The sequence below is a fragment of the Eubalaena glacialis genome, chromosome 1 (assembly GCF_028564815.1).
Source record: "Eubalaena glacialis isolate mEubGla1 chromosome 1, mEubGla1.1.hap2.+ XY, whole genome shotgun sequence".
Classification (NCBI taxonomy): Eukaryota; Metazoa; Chordata; class Mammalia; order Artiodactyla; family Balaenidae; genus Eubalaena; species Eubalaena glacialis.
The window spans coordinates 6,287,250-6,302,314 of NC_083716.1; the positions used below are offsets into that span (position 1 = coordinate 6,287,250).

The following is a 15,065-nucleotide window of genomic DNA, read 5'->3' on the forward strand; positions in this document are numbered from 1 at the left end:
CCACCATGAGGATATCCTGACAACTTACTCATTCTTCCAAGCTAATAGGCTTGGAAAAGCAGCCTTATCTCCTTGTTTAAAGTCAATAGGACGCCAGTAGCTTGCAAATATCTTTTAAACTTAGTTATCTCTCTCACATTATCAATCCCCTTTGAAGTCAAAACCATTCTACTTGGCTGCGTTTCCATTTGAACTGCTGCGTATATTATTTAGCGATTTGGTGGGGGGGGGGGGCTGGGAGTTAGTTCTTAAGGGATCTGCGGACCCAGTTTTAGGATGGCTGATTTAACTTAGAAGTGCAAGGAGGTCTGTAATTTGGCTAATGTGTTATTAGGAGAGCCATTTAGACCATGATGTACGGGACAACACTGCTGTACGTGTGATGGTACTGACCAGGAGTGCCATTGATGGCCTCCGTTTAAAACAACAAAACCAGTTCCTGAATGTTTTAGGATTGTAAGTCCATGAGTTAGAAACCTTTACCGTCCTGAAAGCTATGACTTCTGGTTGGCAGTTTTATCTTATTGTATATATTACACACTCCGGATGTTTATAAAGTCCTTGAGCAAATTTAAAATTTAATAATTTGGGATGTATGTATAATAGGAGCAAACAGTAAAAGGGAGCATCAGTCATAGAGTTTTACAAAGGGTACAGTTCAGATATCTGGTGAGCCATAAATTGTCTGGATTATCAACATTTTATTCACTGCATTTATGATACTAATCAATTCATTCGTGGAAGATGGTTTTGGGGAGTAAACTATTATACTATTAAAATAGTATGTGATGGGCTTCACTCTAGCCATAGTATATAAATTCTTCAGCACATATCATATTAAATAAAATAAAAGGACATTGGTAAATTCAATCCTGAAGACTCTATTGAACTCTTCTTTCTAATGATGATCAATTTCTTCTAAAATGTGTAAACTCCAAGTTACTGGAATGTTCTAAAGCACAAGATGTCATAAATATACTGGATAGATATGTATAGGCCTTTTGTTGAGAGCTAAGCAAAAGGTATCAGTCTCTTGTTTCATTTTGTTAGAAAAAATTAGGTGGCTATGAAGCACAGCATAACAAAGGAGTTCACTTCCTCTCTCGTGTTCATTTCGCAGAGGACAATCCAGCTACTGTTTGATCTGTTTAAATCCTTTGCAGATCAATGGGCACAGCCCACGGATCTTCTTCCCGCCCCTTGCTCATTATGAGGTGCATTTCTGACCTGAGGAGGGTCTCATCAGGTGAGACAGCCCACCTGTGCTGAGCAAGAGTCCAGCTACGATGTCTGGTTGGATTGCAGGGAACCGTGGTTCAAACGCAATTGATTTGACTTCATTTCCTGCCAATATGCTCTAGATTAAACTCTGGATCAGTCTTTGAAGGGTAAAGTTTGTATGCATCTATGTAGATTTTTAAATAAGTAAGTTCATAGGACTCCAGTGATCCTGGTATGATTCCCTGCATTAAGGCCGGCAGTCATCAGACAGACACACAAACACACAGCCTCACCCGCTGCTGACATGAATGGCCTCGCGAGCCAGCCAGCCTTCCTGTCCGGGTCCCTCACCCCATCATGAAAGATGCTTGAGTGCTACTGACTTTTCCCAGGGACACGCACTCCCAGGCAGTTCATAAACTCTTACCAGAAGCTTTGCTTTCTTCCAGAGGAAGATAATCCTCAGTCCGGCTAGTTTTCATCTCAAGAGCCAGGCCCTCTGGTTCTTTCTTCCCTTTTCAGTCACTTAAGGTGCGACCTTTGCTTTCTGTGAGTATCTGTGCCATGTGACCCTGTCAAACCCGTTCCCGTCTCCAGGAGTGTCTGAATCTCTGCTGCAACGCCACCACCTGTACCCTGAAGCCAGACGCTGTCTGCGCGCACGGACTGTGCTGTGAAAACTGCCAGGTGAGTCCTGCTGGTCCCGAGGTCGCCCGCGCAGTCAGCTGGTTCAACAGTGACGCAGGGCAAGCCATTGGACAGGGCGACTTCCCAGCACTCGCTGCTGTGGAAACTGTAATCCTTATCACGCAAGTTGGTACCATCTATCTCCTATTTTTATTATCTTCCAATCCTCCTGTGAAATGCATATTCTAATGCTAAGTCATCTGCGATAAATTAATTATTTATGAGCTGAAAAGTAAGTAGACGGAAGAACTCCAGCTCCATGTTAAGTGTTCCGGGTCTGCTGTTGGAGGAAGGTTTCGAGAACCAATCCCCGCTGCTGTGGGGACTCACGCCGGGTGCCTCTGCCCCATCCCAAGAGCATGTGCCTGCTGGGTGAGGAGCTGCGCGGATTGTTCCAGGGATTTTGTGTCAACGTCTTGATCTTGATGTGCCCCCAACAGGAGGTGCTGGCTGACCCAGCCCAGCCAAGAGTGGCAGTTTTATACTTGTGCCATTTTCTGCCACCATGCCTGCATTCGTTTTGGCAATTCCGTTGTTTGTCTCATTATTCAGAGCTGAGATCTGCCAGAGTCAAAGCCTGAGCTTTTGATTCCAAGGTTCCAAGGGTAGAGTTTTATTTCCTTTTAATTAAGCAATTGATCTTGGCATTCTGCTTGCAGGAAACTCCCTCTTAGCGACCCAAGTAGAGCACAGTGCTTGAGAAGTGCATTACGACATTTTACATTCAGCTTAAAGTATCCTTCATCCCCTTCCTACTTGTAATTAACTTATGGCGAACGAAGGTTGAAAGAAGCTGGCACCCCCTGCACACAGCAGCTGGTGGTGGAGGTGCCTGGAGGGGGCTTTGGGGGTGGGGCAGGTCACTGGTTGCGTGACCTCAGACAAGCCACCCTGAGCCGTAAGTTCTTCAACTGCAAAAAGATGAGGCATCGTTTGGCATTGTTGTTCCTAACATCCTGTACAGCTCCCGTGCTTTACTTCTCTACACGCCCCTGTAAAGTCCTACAGACCAGTTTCCAGCTCTCTGATTTGATGGCAAAGTAAAATCGCTGTTGTAAGTGTGCCCTTGGAATTATTTTTGTCACCTTGCCCACAAAGGCTAACGCTTTAAGCGCAGACGTCTTCTTAAAACACATGATGGTGTTGGTGACCAGAGATCTTGTTCTTAAGAATCAATGGGTCCGTCAGGCAGCACCCGCTCCCCCCCTCTGAGGTGCCAGGTGCCAGCAACCAGCTTGTCTGCTCACCAGAAAACCCTGATGTTGCGTGAAATTAAAAAGAGGCTGATCTTAGTTACCCCCATAATGGAAAGGTGAACCTCAGAGCCCGGAGCAAGACTGTTTATTTAATGAGCTCTCTCTGCGGTGAAGGGAACTTCCTTTGAAATCCTCGCCCCTCTATGTGAAGCTGCAAGAGGATGGTCCTGCTCCTATCCACCCCCGGAGTGTTGCTGAGACCCTGCTTCCCCCTTTCCCACAGTCACGAGCTATAAACGGCCCTCTCCTTTCAGCTGAAACCTGCAGGAACGGCGTGCAGGGACTCTAGCAACTCCTGCGACCTCCCGGAGTTCTGCACGGGGGCCAGTCCTCACTGCCCGGCCAACGTGTACCTGCACGATGGGCACCCGTGTCAGGGGGTGGACGGCTACTGCTACAACGGCATCTGCCAGACCCACGAGCAGCAGTGCATCACCCTCTGGGGACCAGGTACGTGGCCACCACCACCTGGGTGCAGAGGGCCGGGGCCAGGGGGCCCGCTCTCCGTTTCCATGAGCATCCCTCCTGGAGCGCGCTTTCGAAAAAACTTCCTTCTGTTCAGCTGGAGCGATTGGCTCTCTGGTGGGTCCGGGGCCCTGCCAGGCACTGGGCACACAGAAGTGGGTGCTGCCCAGAGCCCGCCCCAGGGAGCTCAGTCCCGTCCAGCCAGAGATGTGTGAGCACCTACTGTGTGCCCGTGGGGTGAGAGGGATAAACCAGCCAGGACCCCTGCCCTCAGACAGCTTATCAGGGAGTTGGGCAGACAGACGGCAGAACTTCCCACCACCGCCCTGACTGTGTTAGTGCTTCTTAGAGCCCAAGCGAGGACCCCAACCAAGGGCAGAGGGTGCTGGAGAGAAGTCAGTGCTGCTGAAGGGCCAGGGGGCTGCCTTGGGAAGGCCCAGGGCAGACCTGATGTGTGAGTCTGTGATGGGGAAGGATGTGCAGAGCGGTGGCCCAGAGTGGGAGGCCCGGGCTCCAGAGGAAGAACACAGAGACAGATGTTTAAGGGCCCTGAACACCTTTGAGGTTCTTTTCAAGTTTTTTTTTCTTAATTTATTTATTTTGTTTTATTTATTTTTGGCTGCGTTGGATCTTTGTTGCTGCGCGTGGGCTTTCTCTAGTTGCGGCAAGCGGGGGCTACTCTTCGTTGCGGTACGCGGGCTTCTCACTGTGGTGGCTTCTCTTGTTGCGGAGCACGGGATCTAGGTATGCAGGCTCAGTAGTTGTGGCGCACGGGCTTAGTTGCTCCGTGGCATGTGGGATCTTCCCAGACCAGGGCTTGAATCGTGTCCCCTGCATTGGCAGGCGGATTCTTAACCACTGTGCCACCAGGGAAGCCCCCCTTTGTGGCTCTTGAAGGCAGAGTGACAGACACGTGTGTCCCAGAAAAAGCACCCAGGTGGGAAGGTGGCCAGGAAGCGGCCGCTGCGTGATTGGATCCCTTAGAGACTGTTCCCCACTTCCCGGGCATGGGCCGCTGGGCCCAGGCTCCGTGTGGTTTGGCCCTTGTAACCCTCCCATGACCCCTGAGGGAGAGACAATGACTACAGCTTTATGGAAGGCAAAGCTCAGACTCAGAGACTGGAAGTTATTCCCCAAGGTCATGAGGCTGGGATGTGAACCCAGGTCCTTGTGACCAGAGCCCAGGTGCAGTTCTCACACTGCGCCGTCACCCCAAAGAGCCAGTGGACGGAAGTCCCACACGTGCTCTAGAATTAAATGGATGCACAGATGTGAAAGGGGGAAGACTGAGTCCCCTGTGTCTCTCTCTCCTCCGCCGCCCCGTCTTCTGGGGCCAGAGATCCAGGGCCTGGTGGGCAGTCCAGGGCGTGGGCTTGTCACCCCAGGATTGGCCGCTTATCTCCTGCCTTGAGGATTCTGGCAGTGAATCCCACAGGGTATTTTCCAAGACTGTGGCCCGAACTATCTTGTCGTTCTTCTCCCTCTTCCCGTTGGTGGCAGGGTGACCTCAGTTCTGGCCAGAGGCCCCAGCTGTGGCAAGGGCACTGTGACCAGCCAGGCCCAGGCAGAGGGCCAGGCAAGCTCAGGCTCTGCAGGGGAGAGAAGTCCGATACGGGCCTTTGTCAGACTTTATGGTGAGGTTTTGGGTCTAGGGGTGATGAAGGAAGTAAACGAGGGCAGAAAACAATGACTAAACCTCAGAGCTTGGGTTTTCAATGTGACGTGAAAGCAACAACCCAAGCGTTGGGAACAGGGCAGATGTTTCTTGGGGCTGGGGCCAGTCATGGAGCCCACTTACCACCACCCCCCAAGCCAAAGATGCCCTTGTGCACTGGGAACTTTCTGAGGGAGAAGAGAGAGCAGCCTGGATGCAGCAACAAGGGCTAACACAGCCTCCGTTTGTCCCGTTCTCTGGAGAGTTCTTCCAATGCCTCAGGTTTCACGGATGTGCTTGGGCAGGTGGAAGGAGAAGCTGGTGGTGCCTGGAGCCTTAGTGCTTTGTCTTTGGGCCCTGGCCTCCTCCCTGGCTAGGCAGGAGGGCCCAGGCAAGGTAGGCCTTACAGCTTCCAAAGCTTTTCAATGACAGGCACAAAGTAGGCACTCACTATACACATGTCACATGGTTGTATGGGCTCTGAATGGCTTAGTGACTTCAGACAGCTTTTAGCCAAGTGGGGTCACTTTGGGACAGTGGCTCCTGCTGCAGGCCAAATCTTCATGGCCTGAAGCATCCCTAGTGGCCGTCCCTTCCCAGCCTTTCTCTGGACTCGGTAATCTCCCCTTCTCGAGTTACAAGGGATCTTGTAACACTCCCTTCCAAGGAGCATTCCATGGCCAGAGCACACACAGCACTTGGAGCTTTTGGAGTGAAATGTGGTCTTTGGTGCCCTGCTGTATTAGAGCGTCTGGCCCCAGTTCCAGAGTGAGGTCAGATGGAGCCCCGCCGTCCCCTCTGAGCTCCCACCACCGAGTGACTCAGCTGGCTGCGTGCCTTTGATTCATGGTGACCAAGGCTGGTATTCATTATCTCATCCGATTAGTCCTCCTCGAGCTGCCTGACCAGAGACAGACCCAGACAGGCGGACAAACTGACAGCGTGACTCACAGGCTGAGCTTTTCAAAAGCAGTAGGGAGTTACCTGCTTGGAACCCTCAACATCCTTGCGAGCGAGGGTGGGGACCCCGGGGACCGCACCACCCCCAGAGCAGGGACTGCCTCCCCGGGGCTCCGGGCCGGCCCCTCCTCTCCCCTCCCATCGTCACCCTGGTGACTGAGGACGCTTTTCCCCGGGCGACGGTGGGCTTGCCGTGAGGGGGCCGTGGCACATAGACTGAACATCTCTGACGTCAGAAATTCCGAGTTCCTGGAAACAACCAGCACGGGGACCAGGCTTGGGGGAGCCCCTCAGGCTGGTGACTTCCTGGGGTTCCGTCTACCTCGGCCAACCCCTTCGTAGTTCTTGCAATCACCACACAGACTTCCTCGGGAGAGCAGAGAACTTAGTGCCACCACCAGCTGTGGCACTGGTACAGTGGCCCTCTGTACCAGGGGGCTTCTTAGAAGGGCCTTCACCCACCCCCTTTGCAAATGTGGTGTGCTCCTTTCCTTATATCAGTGTGGCGGCCTCACTGTCCGGTTCAAGGGCACTGTGTGAGTTTCCTGTGTATGCTCTAACTCAGTGGCTTACGACAACACAGATTTATCATCTTCTAGTTCTTGGGGTCAGACGTCCTAAAATCAAGATGCTGGCAGGGCAGTGTTACCTTCGGAGGCTCTAGGGGAAAATCTGTCTCCTGGCCTTTTCCAGCTTTGAGAGGCCGCCTGCAATTCCTTGGCCCCTGGCCCCTTCGTCCACCTTCAAGTCCAGCAGCACAGAATCTTCAAATCTCTGTCTCTCTCTGACTTCTGCTTTTGTGGTCAAATTTCCTTCTCTGACTCTGACCCTCCTGCCTCCTTCTGGTAAGGACCCTTGTGATTATATTGGACCAGATCACCCAGCATCGTCTCCCCATCTCAAGATCCGTAACTTAATCACATCTTCAAAGTCCCTTCTGCCAAGTAAGGTCACATAGTCACAGGTTCCAAGGATTAGGACATGGACCCCTTTGGGGGGCCATTTTCTGGCTACCACAGGCATTGAACAGACCACTTATTGGCAGGGTGACCTTCAGCAGGTTACTCAACCTTGTTGTACCTCGTCTGTAAAGTGGGGAGAGTAATACGTCTACCGCACGGGTGTATCATTGTCCTCCAACATAGCTTATTATCTATTTCATATATGTGAGTATATTACATGTATATATCACATGCAGTAGCATGCAGCTTGCGCAGTGCCTGGGGCCGTGGGGAGGGCTGAGACCTGGTGGGAAGAGAGAGGGGGCTCAGCCTGGGGTGAAAGGGGTAGGGGAGCCAAGCAGGAAGGCTCCAAGCCGAGGTTGCCCTGGAGTAGTCATTGCCGGGGTGGGAGAGGAGGGGATTTCCTGGGTGTGGAACAGCAAGGGCCAAGGTGCACAGGAACGGGGGGGCCGTCTCAGGGAACTGCGGGCACCTCGGCTTGTCCAGAGCTTGGGCTGTGACCTGGAGAGCAGAGAACCCCGTCTGCCACCCCCTTCTCTCATTTGCTAGCTATTCAACGATGTCCTGCTATTGTGAGATGCTGACCAAGAGCCCTGGTCTGCCAGAGTGACGTACTTCCCCCAGTCCCAGTGCCCTCTTGCCTGGACCTACAGTAGAGTCGGGACGTGACCGTCACAGTTCCAGGGACAGAGGTCACTTCCTCGGCCAGGTCCCGGCCAGCTAGATGTGCCAGGCTGAGAGCAGTGTATTGCTGTGTTACAGTGGTTGCTTTGAATTAGCTTTTCATGTTTCCGAAGAGGAAAACTTATTGTCAAGGATACATTTGCAATCTTTCATCTCCCATCCTTTAGCAAACACTCTAGGATCAGGACCACATTTGCTTTGGGATCATTTTTGACCCCCTATGAAGACAGTAACTCATAAATCTAGGAGTCGCTGAGCTCTTGCTCTGCCGGCCCTTGCCATTGGCAACTTGGCCAGAATCCTCCGTTACATTCAGGAAGTCAGTTAGTTACTCACTCCCCAAATCTGGCTACCCAAACACTGACCAGATGAAGCCCTTCCTTCCAGCTAACTATTCCCTTTTGAGATGGACTTTTCTCAATCCAGCATTATATTTCAATAAAATAATCCTGCTTCCAAATCTTTCTACAAATAAATGATAGAAAATTCAAAACATATGCCTGCAACTCGTAACTGGCAAAGTAATATACTTATAGAATACCTTTTGGGGCTTTTGTTCATCCGCTTGTTTTCCTAGTTATTATTGTTGATGATATTCTTGCTGGCTCGGAGTTGACATTTTTTTTTTCTCACTGATTTTTCTTCCACAAATCTTGCATCTCAAGACTTTATCTGGTGATGTCAAATCCATAAACGTTATCTGCAGCTCACACCGTACCTTGTATTTAGCCCTCTGTCCACTTCAGTCTTAATAGCCACAAAGATTTTCTGTCAATGTGACATGACCTTTATTCCTTCCAAAACACAGCTGGATGTGTTCCTTCAGGCACAAAATTTATTTTTGCCAACGTCATTTATCCAAACCACTAGCACGATCGCTGAAAACGGTTGGAAATTAATCTCACAGATAACTGTGTGTCTAGAACCACAAACAGTCTGCCTCGAGGAAGTCCTGAAATATCTTAGTTCTATCTATTTTATCACTCACCAGAAAACAGTGTCGCCTGATTGATGCAGCGTGAGCTGGCCAGACGATTTTTACGGGCATATTCAGTGTTTATCTGCCAGGCTAGTTTAAATGAGTTTGCTTTATGACGACATACCTGGAGCAGTACAGTTACTAATCATCCACAACTCTGGTGGCTACAGATGGGAAGAAAAGGGATTTTTGCCAAGAGTCATAGTGTTTAGGAGGCAGGGAAGTCTCCTTTTTGTCCCATTGTGCGAGAAAGAAATGATAGAATGTGTTTGCTTGGACTTCATTTTCCGATGGATGTAAAGGTCAATGTGGAAAAGCAAGACAGAGGGAGAATTATGGGGCGGACAAGCAGGCTTCAGTTGCTTGTGAAGTTGCCTTTGTCTGTGGACATTAGTGACGGGGGTTGGGGAAATTAGCGATGGGGGAGGAGCCGAGGTGACTGAATTGGGGACGTGCATTTGCATAATGGTGTCATTTTAAGGAAAAGATTAGATCAAGTAAATTGTGGGCTTAGTACAAGATGTCATCATCTCTCTTTCAAAAGACATAATGACATCGGGAACTTCCAGACTACAATTAGAAATATAATTGTTATATAACTCTGAAGATAAACCTGGTAATTAAATTCCATCACTTCTTATAGAATTATAAAATACGGTACGATGTCAGAATTCCCTCTGAAAGGCTAAATTTCATCTTTTGATAACGGCAGAACATCTAAGAGCTCCATTATTAAGAATTCAAAGGCTGTAAATTGATATAGTGGTGATAAGAAAACTTGTCACTTTTTTTCATGAGACAGACATGAAGTCTCTCGTCTTCATGAAGACAGACACCTCTAAGTGCAGCAGATTTGAAGCCAGATCTGTACCTTTATAACGTCTTACAAGTGGATAGAAGTCATTTACACCTTTTAGATTATTGACCCTTCTGTCTCTAAGATAAACGCCAGCTGGCTGCTCACACACAAAAGCCACGCGAAACTCTTGGCTGGACCCTCCTCCACTGTCCTTCCTGGCACCAGTAGGTCCTGACAGCCAGGGCGCTCAGGGTTTGCATCTTCTAGTCTGTTTCCTATAATGATGTTTTCTTTTATTGCAAGAGCTCTCCCTGCTCCCGAGGTCAGCACGGAACCCCCTTTCTGGTTTCCTTGCTTATAGGATTTCTTACTTTGTCTAAACTTTGAGGGAATGACAGTTTTCCATTCTAGGAAGTAAAATGTCTGTCTTTTTGTGACTTTATATCTTCTTTCCTCTTAAGACAGCACGGTAATACTTCATTTGATGTAAATGAATAAGTGAAGACCCAGAGTCCCAGAAAAGGCAGACCAGGAGACAGTGTTCATTTACCCAAGATGCTTTGTTCTGTGGAAACCACAACTGACTTCCTCTGGGGAGGGTGGCGGAGACAGGATGTGCTTTCCCTAAATTGCTTTCTCTGTGGTTTTCACTCATTCGTTCTTGGAACACACCTGCTCTGTGCAGGCCTGAGGCACCATCTCAGTCCACAGGGGTTTTTACAGTGAGGCAGGAGCCTCGAGACATCACAAAAGGCAAAAGCAAGTGTGATAGATGCAAAGAGGGGACAGCCCACCAGGGTGAATGAGAGCAGCAGGGTCCCCAGGCTCAAGGGGAGGTGGTGATGGAGGGAGACCCTGAAGGACTCAGCCAGTGATGGCTAGCAACACAGCAGCCCAGGCCCCTCATCCAACCAGCTCGAGCAGTTGGGTTCCAAGGAAGATGCTGAGGCACCCGGCTTTGGTCATGTATCCATCACTGACCCAGTCTTATGACCAGTGGCGTGGTACACTCTGATGGGCCAGACTTGAATTTCATGCCCATCCCTTTGGCATGGGTTGGGAACGTTAGCCTCACCTGAACCATATCAAATGGGTTTCCCATGAGAAAAAGGGTTTTGTTCCTAGAAAAAGGGATATGGGAGAGGTATTAGACAAAACAAACAATTGAACAATCACAAGCCTTCTACTCTGCACCTTCTTTTCACAAATCTCTACGGTTGCTCCAAACCACCAGAGGAAACACACATACACACATACACACACAGGCTCTCCTATAAAGAGAGGTTACCTCCTAGGAGGGGCGTGGCCAGTGGGCCACTGGTGGTACCAGGTGGGGCTGAGCCGTGCCCAACCTCTAGCTGGGAGCTTGCTGGCCCCAGGAGGTGGCCCGAAACCCTGCGTGACAGTGTCCCACAGCTTGAAATTGGAGGTGAGGCAGCAATAGGGCATATTGTGATCTGGATCAAGTTTCAACTGCTTATATACTTTTTCATTTATTTTAAGTTTCATTTATTAAACCCTTTGGTCTTTAAACATCATGTTTCTCATGCAAGATTTCTCATCCCAACATGGAGACTTCAGGGTAAGAAAACGTACGTCAACTGGATGAGCATGAGCATTGTAAATAGGGCTCTGCCCCATCCTCCTCTCACTTCTGTCACTCACCTCCCCCACGCCATTGAAACAACAGCAGTTTCAGAGTATTGATGAAAGTTGATCAAAGTTGATGAAAGTTTTCAATCCCTAAGTACTTGAGGATGGAGATGCAAAAGAGCTTATGCATCAAGGTTGACCATGAATTACCCATCATAGTGTACTTTCCCTTAATCCTCCAGATAAAAGAATGAAGGAATTATGTGACAAGGGATCAGGTATGCATTCTGGTCTTTGATTTCACAGAGAGAGCTCTGTCTAGCCTATCCCTAAGCACATGCAGCCGATGAAATCATGACCCGCTACTCATCCAGCTGTGAGTTTCCTTTGCCACATTGTAGCCAGCAGCGTCATTGCTGTGCCCCACCGATGACATGTCCTGCCGATACATCAACAGTAGAGTGTGATGTGGCATCTCCTGCTCCCTTGAGTTTTGGATAAGAGCTGAAATGAACAAAACTCTTGGAAATAGACAGTTACCGCTTTCTTGCAAGAGACAGAAAGTCAACCTTTAGAACTCTGCATTGTTCAAGCCACTGGGCAAATTAATACCAGAGTGGAGTAAATGTTACTGGTCAGACCCCACTCAGCTTTGTTTCTTTATGGACTGACTTCTACCCCACGCTGTGCCCAGCACAGTGACTAATAGTGCGGATGCCCAACAAATGGCATGTTAGTGAGCCAAAACGTTCCCATTCATCTAAAGCGTGTCTGTTGGTTTAAGGGCAAGAAAAGGAATTACAGGGAAGACGCTCTTTGTTCCCAGAGTTCAGTGGAATAAAAAGGAGTCAAACTCAAGTGTCTTTCCTTGAGGTCTCCCACTGCCTCTTTCAAAATGGTGCTTGGCATCTGCGCGGTGTGATGAGGTTCTGGAGGACCAGTCCAGCCTAGCTGGGGGGGGGGGGGGCGCCCAGAATGAGCACAGGACTCAGGACAGCGGGAGCCTCACTCACTGAAACAAGTAAGGAGGAGATGGATGCAGGGAAGCTGAGATCCTTGAGCTATGACTATACTTTTTATTTAATATACAAAGTATGTACAGAACCTCCCAGGGTTTCCGACGAGGAGATTCTCTTTCTTCCCTCTCGTTTCCCAAGGTGGGTCCAGGAGTTCCTCACCCAGTCACTCATCAGCCTTCATTGGCTTCCTGTGATGTGCTAGGCACTGGAGACGCCCCTCTGTGAAGGAAACAGGTGTGAAGCCCTTACCGACACCATCCTGAACTATTACAGTGTTAAAACACGGCAAGTGTTGTAAACAAGGTCAGCTCCAAGGAGCTCTCCTCCCCTCACATCCTTAATGTTCAGGGGCCAAGCTGTCCCCTTCCCCATGATCAATGGCCATCCTCAGTGTAACTCAGGTTTACTGAGAGCCTGGGGGACTCACTGAACCTCACAGCACCTCAGGTCAGGTGCTGTCCTTGTCCCCATCATAGAAATGAGGGAACAGAGTCTCAAAAGTTCCCATAACTTGACCAGGGTCTCCTAGTGTGTAGGGTTGACACCAGATCAGCCCATTATTCTGAGTCCCAAGCCCCGGCTCTTCCAGTGCTGCAGCACGGCCACCGATTGTAGAAATCAAACAGGAGGAGGCCTTTCAAAAGGAATTGAGACTTGATAAACATTTGTTTTAGTTTTTCTTAGATCCCATACATGGGCAAATATAAAACAGTTTTCGCAAAAGATTCGGCATCGGAAAGAATGGTTTACTACTGACCTCTTTTTTTAAAATGTATTTTATTGAAGTATGGTTGATTTATAATGTGTTAATTTCTACTGTACAGCAAAATGAATCCATTATATATATATAGATATTCTTTTTGTGTTCTTTTCCATTAGGGTTTATTACAGGATATTGAATATAGTTCCCTGTGCTCTACAGTAGGACCTTGTTGTTTATTCATTCTCTATATAATAGTTTGTAGGTGCTAACTCCAAACTCTCAATCCATCCCTCCCCCACGCCCCCTCCCTAATGGCAACCACAAGTCTGTTCTCTATGTCTATGAGTCTGTTCCTGTTTCATAGATAGATTCGTTGGTGTCATATTTTAGATTCCACATATAAGTGATATCATATGATATTTGTCTTTCTCTGTCTGACTTGCTTCACTTAGTACGATAATCTCTAGGTCCATCCATGTTGCTGCAAATGGCATTATTTCATTCTTTTTTATGGCTGAGTAGCACTGACCTCTTAATCTCTCAGTCGTGTCTTTTGAATCTCACAGTCCAGCTGAGAAAGCACGTTGGACCTCGTGAACCTGTGTCAATGCTGGTTTAGAGGCTTATTGAGGTCAACTGACAAAATTGGGTTTGAGAAAAGCAAGAACATTTATCACGTGTTTAATTATTATTCCTAGGGTGTGACTTCCTGCCTCCACTTTTTTTTTCTGGTAAAAGAGCTTTTAAAAGCTTACCTTGGCAAGCAACAGGATGGGTGATTAGGTTGTGGAGATCATGAATATACACCCACTGAGCAAATAGAAAAAAGTAAAATCAAAAGACTCACTGTTCGGTGAGTGGGTACTTATGCCTAAAAATAAGATTCCCCGTGACAGCATCACAACATAATAAAAGGGTCAGCATCAAAATAAGCTGTGAATGAAGGGAATGTGCTGTGGAAAACAAAGACTTTTTTTAACCATTTTATGGAGCTACGATTGACATACAAAAAGCTGTATGTATTTAGTGTGTACACCTTGATGAGCTTGGAGGTAAGTGTACACCTGTGAAACCATCCCCACAATCCATGCTGTAATCATATCCGCCACCTCCTAAATATTCCTCCCACCCTCTTTATTTACTATGATTTCTGTGTGTATGTGATGAGAACGCTAAACATAAGATTCACCCTCTTAGCAAATTTTTAAATATACAGTGTTAGTAACTATAAGCACTATGCTGTACAGTAGATCGCTAGAATTTATTCATTTTGCATAACGGAAACTTTGTACCCTTTGACTAATACCTGCCCATTGCCCCCAGTCCCTGGCAATGACCATTCTACTCTCTGCTTCTATGGGTTCAACTTTTTTAGATTGCACGATCACGCAGTGTTTGTCTTTCTGTATCTGACTTATTTCACTCAGCACCATGTCCTCCAGGTTCATCCATGCTGTCACAAATAGCAAGATTTCCTTCTTTTTAAAGGCTGAATAATATTCACTTGTACATATATACTACTATTTTCTTTATTCATTCATCTGTCAGTGGACACTTAGGTCTCCTCTGTGTCTTGGCTCTTGTGAATAATGTTGCAATGAACATGAGAGTTCAGGTATCTCTTTGAGATCCTGATTTCAATTCCTTTGGATATTTACCCAGAAGTTGAACTGGTAATCATGTGATAGTTCTATTGTTAATTTTTTGAGGAACCTCCATACTGTCTTTTGCAGTGGCTGTATATATTCTCACCAACAGTGTATGAGGGTTTCCTTTTCTCCACATCCTCACTAACACTTGTTATCTTTTTTTTTTTTTTTTAATAACAGCCACCATAATTGGCATGAGGTGATAGCTCACTGTTGTTTTGATTTGTATTTCCCTAATGTGTAGTGAGGTCGTCCATTTGAATGTCCTCTTTGGAGAAATGTCTTAACAGTTCTTCTGCCCATTTTTTAATCTGGTTAGGACAGAGACTTGTGTCCAGTTCAGGGAAATGCCCTATGGGAGGAGTTTGGGAGACTCTCTTAAATGGTTTTTAAAAAAAACAGACAATGGGAAAATAAGAGGTCCAGGACGGGGG

The 15,065-nt window shown here is 47.8% G+C and overlaps 1 protein-coding gene across 1 annotated transcript in view; it reads left to right on the top strand.

The window, feature by feature from the left end:
• The window catches only part of ADAM12 (ADAM metallopeptidase domain 12), a 390,595-nt gene that overhangs the window by 332,982 nt on the left and 42,548 nt on the right, over positions 1-15,065 (top strand). Inside the window, exons 13-14 of the mRNA XM_061183918.1 lie at positions 1,819-1,908; positions 3,419-3,614. Of these exons, the coding sequence (XP_061039901.1) occupies positions 1,819-1,908; positions 3,419-3,614 (286 nt within the window). The remainder of the gene's footprint in view (positions 1-1,818; positions 1,909-3,418; positions 3,615-15,065) is intronic.